We start from the raw sequence: 20,762 nt of genomic DNA on the forward strand, positions 1-20,762 counted from the left end.
ATAAAGTGAGCAAAGCCTCAAACATGGATGTACTGTGCTCATATTACGCCTTTAAAAAACCCTGGCTGGTCTCCAGTTAAAGTTTCATTTCATAACTATATTAACTTTCCAGAACTACCTTGTATTCACACTTTAACTGCTGATGTGATAGCTAGAAGTGACACTCATTTCTTTATCAGTATTCCTTGCAGGGGTCATTACTCACTATTTTATAAGAAGAAACAAAATGTATAACACCATGAGGCTCCTGTTATTAGTTAATAGAATGCACAACTGCTATGAAAACATTGGCTATGTCTTTTATTAGGAAAACAATTAAACCCAGATCCCCAGGCACAACACTTCACAGGAGGTGTGATGGCAGCAAGTGTTACATTTTACTAGATCTTCAAAAGGGTCATTAATTTTTCAGTCATCGATCTCAGACACTTAAGTCTAACAGCAACGTGCAGAAGCAAACACACAGCGCTCTCTTTCTCTCTTTGTAGAGATAGAAACATAGTAAACTCTAAGACAAGAACTAAAATAGCCAAAGAGAAAACTATTTAATCCGCTTTCATCTCTCCGATTTTACAGAATCTCATTAGTGTAAATATTTTCACTTTCATTGTTACATTGAATCAGCTGAGGCATTCTAAGGCAAGCAGAGAACTCTGTGCATAGCGCTCCTACTTTACAATGACTCTTACACTCGACTACACATTAAGTCTTCAGTAAACCTATTATCCTTTTCATCTATTCAGCAGTAGAGTTCAGATACTACACGACAAAAGAACGAGAAATTAACGACTAAAAAGCTGACTGAAATTACTTGAAGTCATTTGCTTCGGTGTCAAATGCACTTACAAGCAAGAGCACTGACAAAGCAATGGTCGTCAATCCACAGAGCCTTTTGTACAGCACTGTCACAGAAAGTACCCCGGCATATACACATGCAGGAAACAAACCTCCGTGTACCAGCACCTGCTTTTCCTTATCTGGAGATAGACAAAACTGAGTGCTTCTGAATTTCTTACCATGATAACAAAGATCCTTAATGCTGGAGAAGAGAGAGGGAAAAAAAGACTATTTCACGAGAAAATAATTTAATTCAAATAGGTTATTACATTAGGTCCCAATATGACCAAGCACATTAGAAAGATATTGCTTACTGCTTCTCTGTATTTTAGATTATTATCCCTACTCTGAGGGTTCCGATCTTTCAGAATTCAAAATCCAAAAGGCACCCGAAACGTGGGAGAGAGCACTCCTAGCCTGTGAAAATGACCACTGGAGACACGATTTAGTGATTAGCTTTCAATGCAATGGAGCAGCCGCTTCCAAGGGCCATCCTTTCCACCTTCCAGTAAGTCAGTGTTAAATAACCTGCGAGGTCTGGGCGGCGAGGGGGCTGAAGCACTGACATTAACCTGGGAGGCACCGGCCGAGCTCAGCCCCATCCTCCCTCACCCCGGCCGAGCCCGGAGCTCGGAGCCGCTCCGCCTCACGCCCGGGGTCGCGGCTGCCGGCTCGGCTCGCAACCCGCAAGGCCGGCAGCCCCTCGGGAAGCCCGGGAAGCGCCGGGGCCACCGCAGCCCCGGGTGCCCGGTCGGGAGTGGGAGTGCCCGCACGGGGCGGGGGAGCCGCGACAGCGCCCGCCAGGGACCGGGACCGGCCGGGGCGGCAGGGCCGGCGCAGGGCAGCGGGAAGGGCGGCATGCGGAGCGGGGCAGGGCGGGCAGAGCCGCCCGCGGACGGGGCAAGGGCGAGGCGGGAGCAGGGGGAGAACATTCGCTCTGTCCCCGCAGAGCGCGGGGACACCCAAGGGCAGGGACAGGCACAAGGACGCGCGGCGGGCGGGCGGCGCTGAGGCGCGTCCCTTACCTGGCAGGAGTCGCCGGTGACCCCCGGGGGGCAGGTGCAGCTGTAGCCGGCCGGGGGCTCGGGCAGGATCAGCTGGAGGCGGCGGGGCGGCGGCAGTGGCGAGCAGGTGCCGTTGTTGCGGCAGGGCTGGCTGAGGCAGGGGTCCCGGCCGGGGGGCGCGGCGCTGGCCGGCGCGGGAAGGCAGGCGCGGCGCTGGGCCAGGGCGAGCAGCAGCAGGAGCGGGAGCGGGGCGGCTCGGGGCATGGCGGCGGGCGTGCGGGTGCGGGCGCCGCTCCGCTGCTGGCGCCGGCAGGGAGGGAAGGAAGGAAGGAGGGAGGGAGGGATGGAGGCAGCGGCCGCCCTGCTGCTCCCGGCCCGCGTTCCCCGGGCAACGGGCGGGCGGGGCCGGGCCGGGGCGGAGCGGAGCCGCTGCCGCCTCGCCCCGTGACCGCCAGGGGGCGCCGACCGCAGCGGGACGGGCTGAGGGGCGGGAGGGGCGCGGCCAGGCCGGGACAGCGGGGCCGGGACTGGGCCGGGTGCGAACCGACCCGCCGGGCCAGGCTGAGCCCGGGCTGCCCACCAGCCCCATCTGCCCAGACGGGGCGGTGGCGGCCGGGCGGTACCGAGCTGCCAGGGCACGGGGACCGGCGCAGTGTCCCGGCCCGCTGGCGCAAAGCGGGAGCAGCGCGTTGCTGCACCGCCCCACGGGCAGCCCGGGGCTGCCGGGCCCCCGCCCGCGAGCCCGGAGCGAGCCACGGTGCAGAGGAGCCCGGCGGGACCGAGCGCTGCCCTGGCACACAGCCGGGAAGGGACACTCCGTAAGATCAGCTCCCCGATTGCTGCTTATTTACTGTTTCACAAGTGTAATTCGCTGATGGTTACTTTAAAGTTCTGTTGAGACCGAGGCAGGATCAGGTGAAAAGCATAAACATTAATCCTGTAATTTCTCATACTGCAAAGAACCTGTGTGTTTTCTCAAGTGAGGTTATCTACCGCTGGTTTTTAAAAATCGATTTATATTTTGCCAGTCTTCTGGGGATTTTTTTACTATCTCTTATTGGAACTAAGGTACGAGATCTGTAAATCAGCTAACAGAGAGCAGAAAGATAACCCCTGTTCTTTGGCCTTCTGTTCATTTGCTTCTGCAAAAGTGAAGTATTTGAATTTCTCGTAACTAAAGACTTCTCACACCCCTATCGTAGGGTACAGGAGCATTCCTGGCTACAATTTTCGTAAACTTTCATACTTCACGTAAGGCCGAAAGCTTTACCACGAGCAGAAATAAGTGGTCATGCTAATTGAACTGAAAACTCGTCAGGCTCTCAAGCAGGTTCACCACGATATTCTCTCCCCGCATCCTCTCTCTGCTCCTCCATCCCCCAGCCCCGTTCCTCAGGAGCTGTCTCTGCTCCTCCATCCCCCAGCCCCGTTCCTCAGGAGCTGTCTCTGCTCCATATCCCCCAGCCCCGTTCCTCAGGAGCTGTCTCTGCTCCTCCATCCCCCAGCCCCGTTCCTCAGGAGCTGTCTCTGCTCCTCCATCCCCCAGCCCCGTTCCTCAGGAGCTGTCTCTGCTCCTCCATCCCCCAGCCCCGTTCCTCAGGAGCTGTCTCTGCTCCTCCATCCCCCAGCCCCGTTCCTCAGGAGCTGTCTCTGCTCCTCCATCCCCCAGCCCCGTCCCTCAGGAGCTGTCTCTGCTCCTCCATCCCCCAGCCCCGTCCCTCAGGAGCTGTCTCTGCTCCTCCATCCCCTCCTCGCAGCCCGTTCGGTGCCGCTCCGGCTCCCTCTGCTGCCTCCGCGCCGGCTGCGGCCTGGGCGCTGCAGTGACCGCTTTGCTCGAACAGACTCCGTTTACATTTGACAGGATTTGTTCTTGATAAGTCCACAGAGGCTGCTACTTGTCTCCCTGTTATCTTCCAAGTGCTCTGAAATAACTTGTATATATCCCAGGTTGCTCTGGGAATTGCTGTTAAAGCAGCAGGGCTGGAATTTTCTCTGTCCTACTCCTCAATGAGGTTTGTCCTTTTGCAGTCTCATAGGACTTCACCCTTCCACACAGGCTGTCGAAGACACTTGTTAGTAACAAACTTTTGCCAGTTCTCTAAAAATTGTACAGAACAAATCATCAAAACCAGACAATCTGAAAAAATGTTCTCCCCTCCAATCTGACCTATCTTTCTTTCTGCTCAAGCTCTGCTCCTTGCTCATACTAATTGTGTTGAGCCGCTGACCGGCCTTCCTAACAAAGAAGATGGCTGATGTAGTGACCCTGTTTTCCAGTTGTTCCTGTACCCCCAAAAGGTTTGATAATTCTGTATCGGGTCTGTATCTGAGGTTTTTAGGAGTAAGACATTTTAGATAAGCATTGGAAAACACGGTTTCAGGATTGACAGCTACACAAGACAATGAATTCTGCTGGTGGAGTAGCCCGGTATTTGCAGAAAAGAACAACTTCAAAAACAAGCTGGTCAACCAGTACAGCCAACCAAGCATGACTTAACACAGTGCTCTGGGTCAGATTGTACATACCTTAATCATAGTTTTCTTAGCTTTTTACTGAATATAAAAGCAATTTTTCCATTATTTTCATATGGAAATATTTAACCTTACAACAGAAAATATTATGCCTACCTAATTAGCTAGTGATTTTTTGAAATACTATTTCTTTTTATGCATATTAATGTTCAAATGTGCATAGTTTAAATAATTTTATAGTCAGGTTTCCATAAACAAATTACTAATCTTAGTATTCAATAAAGATTCAAGCTGTCTCCCTCATTTACACTTACTAGGATTTGAATTGTATTACCAGTCTAATAGCTTATTAGTGTGGCTTAGATAAACTACATTACAGCTTAACTATTTATTTTGATGGAGAAGTACTCATCCTCTAGTGGCTTGAAGGAGATTTTGCGGAGATCTTATCTGTTCTGATTAATACTTAGTTAAAAACCCCTCTCTTATTTGCTAAAAGGAAGCCACGTGCTTTAAATGTCTCCTATGACAACAGTGATCTTTTTCCTACATATTGATGAATTCCTTTAAAACTACTGACTATTGCTTGCATTTTTCTGTACTAGCATAGGAGTTAATTTGGATAAGAAAGTTACTGTGTTGAACTTTTTCTGAACAGTGTCTGGACTGTGATTCTTTTGCTGCTTGTTTTGGGTCAAGCTGAAATTGATGAACTGATATTTTCCTTGTGTCTCCCTCAGCTTGTGCCTGTTTCACAGCATCTCAGGAGTTTCAGTTCCAAATTACACAAGGACTGGGATCTTAACATCACTTGGGAAATTTCATGCAACTGAACTCAAATTTCAAAATAATGCCCATTGTCTTCCTTATCCCATTCTGAATAGTAGGCAAAATTTAAAAAAAAATCCCCTTGAAAATCATTGCTGTAATCACAGGAATTATTTCTGTTTAATGTTGTGTTTCATAAGCTTTAAATGCATTTATTTAAAATGTTTGCTGCATATTTTTAACTTTCTATTTCCAACCACACAGGCTTTACTGGAATAGAAACTATTAATTTAACTTTGAATGGCCCACATTTCAATTTATCAAAATATTGGAGTACACATTTAACACATAAGTAGCCCACAGAATACTCACCTTGGAAGGAATATGCTCAGGTGTTTCACATTGGAACCTATTTTGTCTCCCCTTCCTGAGTTTGTGAGGGCACTTTTTAACCATAGGAGAAAGGTGGCCTAAAGGTTCTGAACAGATTTTTTAAAAGCACATTATTTTCTGCTGTACGTGGGTGAGGGGGAAAATGCTGTTTTATTTCTGTGTGTACCTGAATAATTGCTATTTTTCTTCTCTCCTGGCACAGACTGGCACACACCTTGCTCCCTTACAATGGATGGGAATCTATCTGCTTTTCTACTCAGCTCTTGCATTTACACTTATTTTAACTTGCTCCCCTTTATTAAGCTCTTTGAAGCTTGCATGTTTTTTCTTTTTGTTTACTAACTTTGCAGTAAGAAATGGTGATAAGCCTGCTGATTTGTGTGCCACTCTATGTGTTGTTATTTAATGTCTGCTGGGTAGGGGAGCTGCAGTACAAGTAGGGAGGTGTTGATACAACAAATACTTATTGTGGGAATCATAAATTCTTGGGAGTTATAAATTGAGCTTTAAGACAAAATCCATAGAGCAGAACTTAAGCTCTTCTATCAGGGAGCACAAAGCCACCGTGCTGTGAAAATTCATGACATGTTTTATCAGTGGCAGGCAGTTGAGGAGTGGCAGCATTTCCCACATTTTCACCTGTTTGTTTGGTTTACAGCAACTTTTATCAGCCTGTGTGGGTTTTATATATTTTTAGAGCAATGAGATAAAATAAACACAGTATAGATATTTCACAAACAGAACAACTCTCGGATACCTAAGAAAGATCTTTCTGTAAAGGTTAACAGATTTTCTCAATGGCTATTGCACCTCTCACCAAAAAGCTGTACACATCCTTTGAACATAGGCACTCATCAGCCAAGATATGTTTGTTATAGAGTGTTTTTCAGCATCATTTTGTGTGACACCACAGCAAATATTACTGTACTTCATAAAATGAGAAATTTATCATGGGAAAAAACTGATCTGGACCTACCTCTAAGCAAACTGCATCGGGTAGAATTCTGCATATTTATATCAGGTTTGAATTAGCTTCTTCCGCAAGTCTCTCACAAAACAGATGTTTCAACTAACACAGGTACAGCTTAAGGTCTTTAAATCCTATGATGTAGATACAACAAATAATTAAGAATGTGTAGGCTTTGCTATTTACAATCTTCTGCTCTGTTCTTAAGTTGTGTCTTAGACTTTCAAATAATGATCTAATGTATCTACAATTTCAGTAGAGATAAAGAAAATAATTGTAAGGTATCATTCATATAGACAGTAGTTTTTAGTTAAAGAAACAGAGGAAGTGCAAAGTACAGGATCAGAATTAATTAATGTCAGAATTACCTTAAATCTTCATCCTAGAATTTATAGAGATGTTTCAGTAATTCAAGTTATTCAAGTAATTGAATTGTGCTTAATACGGCACCAATCAGAAGTATTTGACCATAAGAACTTCAAGGAAGAAAGATATCTGAAGAAGAGCTATATTTCTATCCAGCAATTAAATGACTTTTTATTTCTATGAATTTCAAGGAGTGTATGGCAGAGGATGTGATATCAGTGTTCTGGTTGACTGTAAACCTTACACATTACAAGCTGTACAAAGGAAATTGAAAAATAAAATGCCAATAGACACCTGACCCTACCTCTTTGCTCCCCCCTCAAAAAAAAAAAAATCATAAGATAATTTACTGACCAGTTTTAAGGCTTAATGCTTCTTTTGTTATTCTTCCTGAGCAGTAAACAAAAAGGTGATGCTTTAGTTTGGTTGGTAGACACAAAAGAGCAGTACCTAAGATTCTCAAGGGGCTGCCAGCTGTAAAAAAAATACCCCAAATAAAGAACTGCTTTTATTGCTTTAATTTCAGAACAAAATCTCACAGAAATTACAAAACTGAATTTATATGTTGCATTTTTTTCTTCCATGAAATTATTTTTTCAAACCTTTTTCAGGTATTCATTTAAAGTTTTAAAATTTATTATTGCTCCATAATATCAACCTCAGTAGAGCTGAAACTCACAACAAAACATCACTTTTTTGCTATCTGTTCTTTTACGTGTCTTTATAATTAGCAGACTATGTCTTTGTCCAGGCTTGTCTTTTCAGTTTCACTCTCTCCTTTAGCATTTATTTCAAAAAGAAATCACAGAATCACAAAATGGTTTGGGTGGGAAGATCATTCAGTCCCAACCCCTGCCATGGGCAGGGACACCTTTCACTAGACCAGAGCTCCATCCAGCCTAGCCTTGAACACTTCCAGGGATGGGGCAGCCACAGCTTCTCTGGACAGCCTGTTCCTGTGCCTCACCACCCTCAGAGAAGAATTTCTGCCTAGCGTCTAATCCAAGCCTACTTTCAGCCTACTACAGCCCCTTGTCCTGTCAATATGTGTCCTTGTCAAGAAATCCCTCTCCGCCTTTCTTCTGGACTCCCTTCAGGTACTGGAATGCCACAATTAGGTCACACCAAAGCTTTCTCTTTTCAGGCTGAACAAACCAAATTCTCTCAGCCTTTTCTTGTAAAAGAAGTTGGTGGCCTACTCCGGACTTGCTCCATCAGGGTCATGGCAGACCCCCCTCCCTCCCCTGCTGCCCACAGGGCTCTGGGTGCAGCCCAGGACACCTTTGGCTCTCTGGGCTGCCAGTGCTCATGGCTGGGTCATGTCCACATGTCCACCCTCTCTGTTACACACCAGCACCCCCTAGTCCTTCTCAGCAGGGCTGCTCTCAATCCCTTCATCCCTGAGCCTGGACTGATACCGGGATTTGCTCTGGCCGAGGTGCAGCATCTGGCCCTTGCTCTTATTAAATGGTGTATGCATCTGTTTTAATAAATGTGGATCCACAACACATCTGGACTCCTTTAAAGGCTGGATGTTCAGGGTCCCAGTTAATGAAGCGCTGATCATGACTCATCACCTCCTCATCCCTCTCCTGAGGCAAGGAAGTGGTTTACCCCAATTTTGCAGCTCAAACTTCAGGTCCTAAACAATTTAAAGACTTCACCAACAAGCTGGATTCTTGCCTAACAGCCACACAGATGCTGTGGTAAGTACAAAACTCATCCTAAAGCTCTGAACTACTGGTTTACACAATGCTGAACCTTGCTAGAGATAACCATGCTCTAATTTCTGTGAAAATTAAGAATAAATATTATATGTTTTTGGGAAAAAAATGAAGTCAGTATGACTTCCATTGGCATGAAAATGAGGGTCACTGTGCATGGCATGGTCTTAATATCAACCCAAATTTAGGGAAAAGTAGACTCGACAGATTCAAGGTATCAGTGGTGTTTGCAGAGGCAGTGAATGTGTGCTGGCATTCCACACAGTCCACAGTCAATGACAGCCTGTTAGAAACTCTATCCACTGTTTCTTAAAACCTTTTCAAAACCAAATGGTAATGTTGTAAGACAGTTCTGGGCCAGGTTTCATGAGGCCTCCCACATAAAGAACCTCTCATTTATTTTATATTCAGACTAGAAATATGCATAAATTACAGTATCCAGTCTTTATCTGAAGACCACAAGTGATGAAGACTTGAGGTATATTTTTCTCAGGAATCATAATTTTAATCTGAATTATTCTAGTTTTCAGTCACCAGATCTAATTTTACTGTTTTTCCTCACAGATTAAGGAGCTACATGCTAATAAAATAATTAACATAGCGTTTTTACTTTGTAGGTGATTCTACATTAAGATTAGCCTTTTTTAACATACTTTTAGATAAGCTGAATGTTTTGTGGTCGCTGTTTATTAAGACTAATGTGCTACAGCTCCCACAGCCAGATCATGGCAGTAAAAGTTGAATCTTTACCATTTCTCCTTGTGTAACCACTGCACATACATTTTTTCTTGCAGTTATCTCTCACTAAGAGTTAGTGGTTTCTGAGGAAACAGGTTGTATGTTTAGCTTATATGGGCCTGTAAAGATTTTATAGGGAATAGGCCAAGAATTACAAGGGCTTTTCCTTATACAATAAAAATCTTCAGAAAGAAATGCCAGAGTGTGCAAAGTCACAGGCATGTAAGTTACAATAAACAAACAAGCAGATAAATATCTGATGTAAGATGTATTACTAATTCAATATAAAGGTTCTCAGCTGCTTTGGGTAATGGCAAGAGCATAGGGACTGTCTGGGAGGTGTTCACTGGATCACCAGTGGTGTTATGCAGACATGGCTGAATGACTTGAGCCCAGGCTGTCTCTGGGACTGGGGAACACAAAACATAAAGATTCTTAATCCATGCCTTAGAACTAATATCATTCAGCTCTTGACATCATCAGACAGAAAGCAATGGAGGACTTATCAATCCTCAAATCAAAAACCTTTGAGAATGACTAATATGCCAACCTGGTTTGTTTTTCAGGATGGCAGATATTGCATAACACACTAATGGGCAGAATTACTTCCTTTAATTTTAGTTCTGGGTTAATAAACTTTATATGAATACTTTATGTTTCCGAAATTACTACAAAATTATATAAATCTATAATACCAAAAACAATAAATAGCTCACTTTCATGTCTATGGCTGTACCCCAGATATTTTTGTATTTATACAGCAGTGACAACTAAATCCCATCCCACTGTCCAGTACAAAACTAGAGCAAGAGCACATTGCTTATTTTTTTCTTAATATCTTCTTGCTTATTTTTGTAAGTTTGTAAGTTTTTGTTAGTTTTTAAGTGGCTATAAAGTGGGTGCTCTTACACAGTTTAGCTAGTCAATAATCAAATGCAGAATCATTCATCTGGATTCTATGTTCAACTTTAAATCAAAAAAGCAAGAAGTGGTAAAGTGTTTGTGTGTCTGTTAACCTCAAAGAATATGCTCACAGAATTCTCCACAGCAGAGGTACACAGATTGAAGTCCCTATTTTTGCTCAAGTAATGAGAAATCTAAGTCATAGAAACTTTGCTATCTCAAAGATACATATCAGGTTCTGTCAACATCTGGTGTGTGCAAGAGTTACAGGTGATCTCTATCAGGCAATTCTGCATTAGGTGGTAGCACTAGAAATGAGGTTTTGCTTTTAGGAGAATGGTTGGTTGGTTTTGCTGAAGACAGTATCAGGATCATTTAAAAATTGCTCCTTTCCTCAGCAATCATCAATTCTGAAAAAAAAAAGTACATGTATAAAAACCAAAGGAGCTGAGTTACTGATATTTGCAAGTTTACTAAAGATTTTTAAATAAAGACACATAAATTATGAATGAAAACTAAAGTGCTATCTTTGACTTCACACAGAGCAAGGGATAGTTCAAATGGTGTCTGGCTTTCCACTGTCACACGGGGTTTTTTCCTACTCTCCACAGTCAAAAAAAGCAAGATACTAAGTACTTCTTATTACCAAAAAAAAAAAAAAAAAGCATATTTCAGAAATAGTCTGTGTCACCCATTTGACAGCTTCAGCTCCATGCAGAGGTGCTGTAGCTCAGTCTCTCTGGAAGAGGGCAAGAAAAGCAGCAGTGCAGCACAGCACATCCCCAGGCTGCGTGCAGTCTGTCAGCAAATGGAGAGTACCTAATCCCTAAGCCTCTGCAGGGGAAATGCAGGCACTTAAACAAAGCTTCAACAAATGAAAAATGAGGCAAGCTCTGTAGAGGAGTGCTTAACTTGAACTTTTCAGTAAATTTCATAAATGGCCCTGGCCAAGTAAGAAGATTACATTGAACTGAGATTAATTTTACTAAAAATATTGAATGAGAGGTGCAGATTCACCCTTGGAAAGCTAATTTGCTGATATGGTGTAATACAAAGAAAATCTAGTATAGATTTCTTAATACCTTCTAAAACTCTATGATGATAGCATGAAGTGTAAAATAATTATATAATATAATATATTGTTCTGATCTTTACGTTAATTCAGCTGTGAAAGAGATGCATTTTCATGATTAAGAATCAAATGGATAGACCTCCTAAAAGAAGTAACAGAGAAAGCCGTATCATCTTTGATAAGTACTTATTTTGACAATGGAATTGCCTAATACCATTTGAGAATTATTTAAAATCTACAATTATTGTGATTAAATTTGATATTTTCTCACATAAGATTAAAAAGTAAATCTCTAAAGCAGCTGGTAATTTTTTGCTTTCATTTTCAGACTGGGTAACAGTTCTGAGACACTCTTCTCGTAACCACCTTCTACTTGATGCTGTGCATAGCAAGGACAAGGAGACCTCTCCACTTTCTTATTGTTAAAGGACAAGAGGAGGCAAAGTCAGGTGCTACAGGAAAACAACCCATCATGAAGGGCATAATGAGACAATATCAACCATCACAACAAGCCACAAGCATCCACAGCAACTGCCATTTGTCACGATCATTTTTGGGGCAAATATTATGACAAAGAAGCTTTTTAAAGATTTTTAAATTGCCTGAGGCCGCTTGAGAATACATTCAAGTACAAGGTGAAGAAAAGGAGAGGGAAGAACAGTTCCTTCTCAGAGCACTGGAAGATAAGAACTTTAATGTGGTGGAGGAAAGGGAGCTAAGAAATAAACATGAAGAAAAGAGACAACACAGGCAAAGCTGCAGTCTGAATGGGAATAAGCACTGTTGTCTTTACTGGCAAAAGTAAAAGGAAACTTAGACAAAAATGCCAGTTATATAATGGATCCGATACAACCACTAAATGATGGATATGTGAATAGGAGAGGACCTGCACAAAGCATCAGCACATTCAGATCCAGTGTGGATGCAAGAATCTATTTTTGAAGCCAGGGTGACAAGGGAGGATGGGTGCATCGAAAAAAAAAAAAAAACCACACAAAAAACCTGAACTGCAATGCAATTTGGTTAGAAATAGTCTGCTTCAGCACAGAAGGATAAAAGCCTTAAATTATTAGTAGGAAGGAAAGCACTTGAATGTGTTCAGTAGTGCAAGACTACTGCAAAATAAACTATGAGAGAAGAAAAAGAGGAAAGCAAGAGTGGAGGTGGTAATTGTAACATATAATGTATGTGGCAAAAATAACAAGGATATGAGAAGATAAAAGTGACATATAGCTGTATAATATATAGCTGGTATTGTACAGCCTCCAGTCCTGTTCTAACTGTGCTTCCACAATTCAGGACCTGTAAAGCTTCCACTGCCTACCTAATGCAACTTGTACATCCCTTCTGCTCTTACTTTTGGAAGAGGTATGTTAGAGGTGTGCTGCAGTGCTGCTAGGGCAGAACAGAGGCTGCTGAGTTACAGGGTTACCTTTGGGAGGGCACAAAGCACCTGTGTTCCTCCTATGACATGCTGTCTGTTCAGCTTTAACTCCCATCTCTGCTTTTTCACTGTTGCTCTTCAGACAAATGTTTTTCTATGAAACTTCATTAACAAAGATTGCTCGGTGGATCCATAAATGCCTCTCACCAAATAACTGATAGACAAAATTAAATCCTACTTGATTTGAACTAATTGGTAGTTTCTTGATGTATCTTTTTCTGTTTATCCTGTCATAGACATGCAGGATTTCTAACAATTCAAAATCAGGCCTCCTGTTGAATTCTGCCAACAGCTTTCAACAATATCAAATGTTACTGACAGCTGGAATGTACGAGGGTCTCAGCACTGGGCATAGGATCCTAAACACCATCTTACTCTGCTCCTTTGCCCATACATTTCTTAGTATCAAGGTTTAGTTAATCTGTAACCTGCACTGTGAGCTTTTGGTAGAAAATGTATTTTGCAGGTCTTTATCACTAAACCTTTGCACTAACACAGTAAAGCAGGAGGTGAGTGATGTAACGTGACCATAAATGTCCTGAGCATCTTCATGGACATCCACAGCACTGCTGGTCACTCACCTATTAGTACTTATTTTTCAAACTCCACATATAGAACAGAAGTAGAACTTTTTCCCATCTTGTCCATTTCACATTCCTAATTCCTATCTCTCCATTTCCAGGATGCAATTTTTTGCGAATACCTGTGAAAACTGCCTCTGTATGCAGTTATGACTCTCTCCATAATTGCTGTCAAATCATGTTAACTACTTACTCCAGAAGAAATTGAAAATGACCTGGTGCTTGCTGGGGCAGAGACAAACAAACATGGAGTCATAACATACCATAGTCATAGTCTCATCACAGGTAAGTGCCAATTCATTCAATATTAAAAAACAGAAAAGGAAGCCAGAAAAATTTTTGAGAATTTAAACCAGTTAGAAAAGTAGGAGTAATTAAGGCCTGTAATTTTCAGCCAGTTGAAAAGGAGTGCTGGGGAGATTACCCATAATCTACAGCTGAAAAGACCCTTGTATTTTATCAGAAAATTTAAAAAACCTGTTTCTCTGCATATAAATTTCTCCCATTGAATTTATTTAAATTGATGTGATTGATGTAGCGCAAAAAGTGCAAAGGTAAGATGTGTATCAATTAACTTTGATGCTGTCATAGAGTTCTGACTTTAAATTCTAAAGAGAGATCCTTTTAGAATTGTGGTATGTTTTAGTAAAACAAACATGTATCCAGTTGGGTCTTAGAAAACCCACAGGGACTGCACAATCTCTCCTCTGAGGATATGCAGCAAAGGAAACAATCCCTTTTGCTGGATTCACCAGCTGTGCTCCTATCACTGCAGGGTGTGGTGCTGCTGCCTTCTGGCTGCCAGGGCACAACACTGAGCAGGGTTCAGCCTTTCCAGCAGAGCTGCTCTCCAGCCAGTTCTTCCCTTTCCCTCCTACTTCTGGTGCAGCAGAAGTAGCCAGTATCTGCGGCCATAAATTGGCAAATACCACTCTCAGAACCCAGTGTTATTAATTTTGAATTATGAAATAATTTTGAATTTTGAAAGATAGAATAAGTTTGAAAATTACTTTTTTCCCCCCCTTTCAAATAGAATTTGTAGTTTTAGTGCCCCAGAACAAGCACTGGTCACATTTGCATACCTTGGGAAACCTTTCTCAACGGTTAGTAACATCAGCACTTCCAGCAAATTAAGCATGCCAAGCTACAAAGCAAAGACATAAAGATTTAATGTTTTTTTGTTGTTGCGTTTTTTCAGTTTATTTGTTGTTTTGGTTTTTTGGGTTTTTTTTTTCTGAGAAGCATAGCACAGGCTACGGGGAAGGACTATGGGGAAAAAAAGTAATCAGCAAACAAATTTTCACTGTTTAGCCAGTATCTTGACAGTTTTGATACATTGAAGCAATAATCTGTAGAAAGGGCTGTAAGATAAGCCTGGGAAATAAAATGCCACCTCTTAGATTGGCTAACTGTTCCTAGATCAGTTCTTGCACTGCCCTGCCTGCCAAAGAGGCTTCTGCACACAGGAAGTCCCAAGAACAGCCGAGCTGCAGTCAGACCAGACCTATATTTAGCCTAGAACACCTTGGATAGCAGCTAAAAAGTAAAATAATTTTGGAAAGAGCTGTTGGGAAAACTGCAGTGGATCTATCTCCACAGCCTGAACCTGCCTCAGCTTTCAGTGTGTAAGGTTGCTTTTCACAAAGGGAAATTGCCTTCTTCTACCTCTTCCTGTTCTTGGGCAAGAAGGTAGGGTGGTTGCTGTCCCACACGCTCCCCCAGGCTTATCTGCATCTGTCTTTCATGGGGGTTTGGCAATTCTAATTCTAAAAGGAGGGGAAACACAGCAGAGGCAGACAAGACCAAACCCACAGTTCACATGTTGCTTTACCCAACACACTGCTTCCAGCTTGAACTGCTCAGTGCTCTCCATATGGGAAAATATCACAGGATTTTAAAACTCCTCCCTCCTTTGTGGAGAGTGTGTGGGAAGGGGGCTTTAATGTCTGCTGTTACATCTTTTAGGGTAGTTTAGGGTTTTGAGTTTGTGTAGCATTTTGCTCTCCTCTTTTTTCCTCTTTGAATCAGCTTTCCAGAAGCTGCTGCCATTCTAGATCCGGAGCTATCAGAAACTTCAATTTAGTGTCTTGAAAAGACTACATGCGTCTTAACTATTCTCCCTCTGCTTAGTTCTGCTTACAGCCTGAGACATCACCAGTCCCCAGATGCACACAGGAAAGGAAGAGACCCAGGATCTGTTCCTCCCTCTGCCCACAAAGCAGCCTCATACCTGATCAATACAGACACATTTCAGTACCAGGAGACAAGGACACGGTATTTCTCTGGACGCATCAGTCATTCTTGAGCCATTTGCATCAGTCACAGGCAGCAGAAGATGGAATGCTCCCCATCTGCTGTACCAACAAGCACCAATGTCCCAATCAAGCACTGCCTGTGCAGCTTGTGCTGCAGCACTGGGCTGGGGTAACCACTCCTGTTCTTGGGGCAACTACACTCACTCCCCTGAGAAAAGCTCCTAAAAACATAACATAGTGGGAGAGATATGGCACACTGGGAACAGAGAATAGGAAGTTCCTGCAGGATCACAGGAAGAGGTCACATAGCACAGATGTTTTCCAGTTCAAGCAATCAAGAGACCAGGATAGCAAAGCAGGAAAAAGACAGACAAGCCCTGAAAAGGCTCACCTATCAGCGGATCATACCTCCCCTTCAAATTTCAGCATTTCCAGAATCCATTTCAGCAAGGCTTTTAATTTTTCTTCATTGTGCCAACAGCTTCAACTACAGAAAAGTTCTGGCTTAGGGAAGGCACATTCATATTGAAACCATGGCATTCTCTCTCATGTCAGGTACGCCCTCATTTGCTGCCTCTGCAAAAGGCTGCTCAGGGCATGGGAACTGGCACTACTCATGTGAAGACAGGGGGGCCAGGGCCCAGAAGCCCGACAGAGGACAGACCTACCTCCAGCAGGGGCCAGAAGAGAGAGCACAAGTGTCACAGGCACCCAGAACTTCACCAGTCCCTGCCCTTAGGCACCCACCTTCTCAGCAGAAGAGAGCTCAGTAAGGGAAAGGAGATAGAAAAAATAAAACATGGTTGAAGGGAAAGAAGGAAGAATCTGGACAATTCAATTATGCAAGCAGTCTGCATATGGAAATTTGAGTATCTAATAACAATCAGTGGGCATGGGGATTTCACCCATTATCAGAATTAATTCTTGTGCACCTTCCTAGAGAACATGAAGCACTGTAACTAATTCATGTCAGATGGGATTCTAAAGTGTTCCCTGAACAAGAGATTTTGGTAAAAAGCCAACATCTAACAACAAAAACAAAAAAATATTCCACAGGTTCAGTAGCAGCTATCAGTGCCTGGATGACCCTTTCATCCATGATTTTTGCTGCTCTTGTTAATACAGAAGGATGTGAAACTCACCCAAAACAGTAACTGGTGGTGTTACCTAAATTCCATTGAACTTGCCATGCTAAAAAAAAAGCATCTATTTAAAAGGTAAGACTTCTGGTTGTACCTTTTATTATACCTTATAAAGGTATACAAAGCAGTGCAGTACTATGATGTCTACAAACACCCATGGATTGATTTTAGTGAACTTTTCCCTTAATCCAAAACTCCTGAAAACGAGGAATCCTTAAGATCTTGCACCACCCCTTCATTCTTTCTGAACTACACTTAGATATACATATGTCTGATATACATATTTCTGTTTGCAGGACAGTACTGCAGTCATGCAAAATGAGATTTTTTTTCAGTTTATTCTTGTAATTTACTATCTTTACCTTTTAAGCCAGACTACTCTTCTAATACACTAAAAGCTGCCCTTGGTAGGAAAAAAAAAGTGTCACCCAAAAGGGTTTAATTCACTTTTCAGGCAAACTAAAACCTTAGTCTGCACTGAAAATGACAGCCAGAAAAAACAAAATCACATCACCGCAGCTTCTTGTTTTCTCCTTCCTTTTTAAACAGGCAACCAACTTATTTTCCCACTGAAACAGTTACATGAACAGTTACACTATCAAATCTGAAAGCTCCTCAAAATTTCCAAGTCAATGAAAGCCAGATTCTAGAGGGAGACAACATGGGTAAAAAAAGTATCAATACACATGATATTTTAATACAAAATATTAGCTTTTCTTTTTTTTTTTACACAAGTCAGTTTTTTTAAAATATAGAACCTTAAAAAATGAACAAATTGCTATCCACACACTATAAACACTTGTTTGTGCTCAGTTTGATCAAGTTATCAGAACAATTTAAAACACCAGTCCATAGTTTAAACACTGCCTTGAAGTTGGATGCAAACTATGCCGCACTGCGCGCTACCATTATTGTATGTACAGGGTGAAGCGCCTTCGGTCGGGTTTAATACGGTAATAAAAAACTGTTCAGTTATCAGGTTCTTTGTGCAAGGATTTCACATTCTACTCATGCTCATGACAGGTCTCTATTACATTTCAGTGGCACTGGTCTGAGCAAGCACAGGAATTCTGTGAATGTTCACCGGAAGAATGTCCGTTACGTGTTCTGGAAGTACGAGTTCTTCAGCTGAATAAAAGAAAACTTGTTAGTTTAGGGGAAATAGCTAGCCTGATTAGCCAGAATTTAACAATTTCTAAGCACTGAAAGGCATTTTGATTTCTCAAAGTTGAATAAAAGTAATTAACTATCACATTTTTATAAAGATCACCTATGTAGCAGGTACATCTCAGGAATATTTGTAAATGCCCGTTTTTTGAACGCATAGAAAGGAAAAAAATTTCTCAAAGTTGGAGGTCATAAAAGGTCTTGTTTTAGTAGTAAATCATCCACAAGTTGCAGGTTGTTAGCCAAGTAGATTTAGGATGATTTACTTGCATTACAGTAATTTACACAATTGAGCTTTAGGCATACAGTACAAAACTATGAACAAAAGGTGAAGCAAACTTTTTTATTTATATTCAGGTAAAAACATTAACCTGATGAAGTAAATTATTGCAGATTTGAGAAATCAGCACATAAAACAGTTGGACAGAGCATTGCTTACAGGTGCTTTATCTGTGTCAAAAGACAAAGGCTGAACTGCTTGTTCCAAGCTAGCACTGGGGGAGAAAGAAGGAAAAAAAAAAAAAAAAGAAAAAACTACAAAATTGCCAGGAACTTAGATCAAGAACAGGAAAACTGTTTACTCAAACAGGGAATGAATCGACTATTTTGTCTTTTAAAAAACTTTACATCAATTCGAAATGCTCTGGGCCTTACCACAATACACACTGGCCAGCCCAAGCTGTTGGACTTCAACTACATGAAAGAAATAATTCTTCCTTGCCTCCAGTACGAGGCTTTTGCTGCCTGAATCACTGTGTAAACAGCTCTGGAGCGCTCTGGTAACGACTGTCGCCATTTTATCCTACCACTACAGTAAAACTATGCTATAAGAAAGGTTCTACCTAGTTACAAAGGCTGAATTATATTGACAATATATATTTGATTTCAGTAAAATTTAAATTATCTTAATCAGAGAAAGAGGCATGGAGCAGTTAAATGCCCATGCTAACCAAAACATAACAATTGTTGAATGTTGCACACAAAAAATAACCAAGTGAATTGCACATCAGACAATACATGAGGATGGGTAAAATTAGAGGCAGGTGAGGGTACACAGAACTAGTCTACTAAACTAGATTCATCAAATACATGGTGTATTTTAATTTCTGTACTTATGTACAAAAGTTGTCTTTGGAGGAAAAAACTTCAGACTTAGCTAGATGGATACACACAGCCCAGTATTAAACTGCACAGCGACATTTATTGTTCCAGCCTGGAAAAACATCCCTTTTTAAATTTCACACAGCAAAGCAAGTTAAAAACTTCACTCATCAAATAAATGATAATTTAAACAAGAACTTGCTAAAGAAACCTTGTCACAACAACTTTTAGGGCCTGATCACTTTAAGTCCATAGGGGCTTTTAATGAATATCAACCAAGTGTCTTTGTTTATAATCTGCAAGCCGTTTTTCTACAACAAGAAGGCGTAACACGTTTCCTTGACTCAGGTGATATATTTAGAAAAGAATCATGAGTTTCTCTTTTGCTGTAACAGGCAGACATTGCATTTTTCATTGTGATCAGGAAAGATGGAATGACTGCTGCCCTTCTCTTGCAGCTATCAAGAGTTTTTCACGCATTATCTCAATAGTTGAATAGTCCGGCAATTTGAGATAGTTCACACAAGTCATTACTGAGGGTAAGAAATCATCGGGATTCTCTGTGGACTCAAATGTCTTCCGTACAATCGTCAAGGGAGGATTCAAACTTCGAAAACCTAGTAATGAGAAAAGACACTCAGAATAAGGCTGCTCCTCCTGAACACCCACAGCTGACTGCAAACATGCCCAGTGACAGGAGCACACATTGACAGCTGACTTCCTGGACACATTTAGAAGTTCAGAATATGGCTTTATACATGGCTGCACAATCTAAAAACACCTGAAACCATGCCTGCAGATGAATTTAAAGTAAAGGAATAAGCTGGATGAATCTCCTTTTAATTGTGTTCTCTATCTGAAAAATTCTACTCCAAGCATAATATTTTTAAGTTTGTTGGCTTCACACACATTTGTTAAAATTCTCAGGAATCATCTATGACTCTAGGACCCGCTTATTCTTACTTGAGCTATTGTTTCTATACTCCTAACACTCAAGTGTGTCTGCACCATGTCTCCATAGAAAAACTCCCAAAATATGCTTAGAAAAAAGGAATAATCAAGTCTTTCCCCCAAATCCCAAAGAATGTAAATATTGGAACAGATGCATAAATTCTTTTTTGACCTGCAAAGCACTCAGCTGAGAATACAGTAAAATGTGTGTTCTACAATAGTCTCGAGCAAAGACAGCAAATTTCTGTTTACTGCACTGTCTCTTACCTAAAGGCTGAAATTCAGAAGGGGGAGAAATTAAATAAGATTAATACTATCCTAAGTATTGTCTCCTTTCTAGAAAAGAGCCTATTATTTTCAGGTTACAATGCATCATTTTGTTGCCGTAACTTAATGAAACCTAGCCAAAAAATACAGTATCAGAGGCTTTCAGTTTTATTTAAATTTTGAACTCCTTTACCCCTCTGACAGATTTTTCTGGCAACAATTTAAACCTGAAGAGTCAACTTTAGGAAGTGTCATGAGATCAACACAAAGATTATGAAAATTATACCTGAAGTCTGCCCCGCCACTTCTGAAATTAGAAATGTGAAACTAGTATGAACCCCTCAAATACAGAAGTTAAGGAATTTCTTCTTATACTGAAGTAATCATCTTATTCAGAAATGTATCACTAACAGTGGTTTCATGTACAGCAATATGCAATAAGGAAAACCTACCTCCTACAGGCAGTCTGGGGCTGCCTGTCACAAACTGAAGAAACAGTCTTTGCTGCTCACTATCAAAACTACTGAGAATTTCAAAGAGATACTTCACTGCTCGACTGAGGAGGAAAAAGAACCAAGAGAATATTACTTTGTTTACAGTTAAAATAACT

At 41.6% G+C, this 20,762-nt stretch overlaps 2 protein-coding genes and 1 long non-coding RNA gene across 8 annotated transcripts in view; 1 reads left to right on the top strand and 2 right to left on the bottom strand.

Moving 5' to 3' along the window:
- The window catches only part of DNER (delta/notch like EGF repeat containing), a 119,319-nt gene extending 117,199 nt beyond the window's left edge, over positions 1 to 2,120 (bottom strand). Inside the window, exon 1 of the mRNA XM_033068974.1 lies at positions 1,863 to 2,120. Coding sequence (XP_032924865.1) covers positions 1,863 to 2,105 — 243 coding nt within the window. The 5' untranslated portion in view covers positions 2,106 to 2,120. The remainder of the gene's footprint in view (positions 1 to 1,862) is intronic.
- Positions 2,121 to 7,738: 5,618 nt separating this feature from the next.
- On the top strand, positions 7,739 to 18,395 carry LOC117000570. Its single transcript, XR_004418816.2, has 4 exons — positions 7,739 to 8,513; positions 11,573 to 12,612; positions 13,371 to 13,554; positions 15,400 to 18,395. It is a non-coding gene; the product is annotated as an uncharacterized LOC117000570 (long non-coding RNA).
- The window catches only part of TRIP12 (thyroid hormone receptor interactor 12), a 76,718-nt gene continuing 74,118 nt past the window's right edge, over positions 18,163 to 20,762 (bottom strand). For all 6 annotated transcript variants that reach the window (XM_033068270.2, XM_033068269.2, XM_033068268.2 and 3 more), the window contains 2 exons: positions 20,605 to 20,708; positions 18,163 to 19,551 (listed from right to left, as the gene is read on the bottom strand). In XM_033068270.2, coding sequence (XP_032924161.1) covers positions 19,355 to 19,551; positions 20,605 to 20,708 — 301 coding nt within the window. In that variant the 3' untranslated portion in view covers positions 18,163 to 19,354. The remainder of the gene's footprint in view (positions 19,552 to 20,604; positions 20,709 to 20,762) is intronic.

This window comes from Catharus ustulatus, chromosome 10, assembly GCF_009819885.2.
Source record: "Catharus ustulatus isolate bCatUst1 chromosome 10, bCatUst1.pri.v2, whole genome shotgun sequence".
Taxonomy (NCBI): Eukaryota; Metazoa; Chordata; class Aves; order Passeriformes; family Turdidae; genus Catharus; species Catharus ustulatus.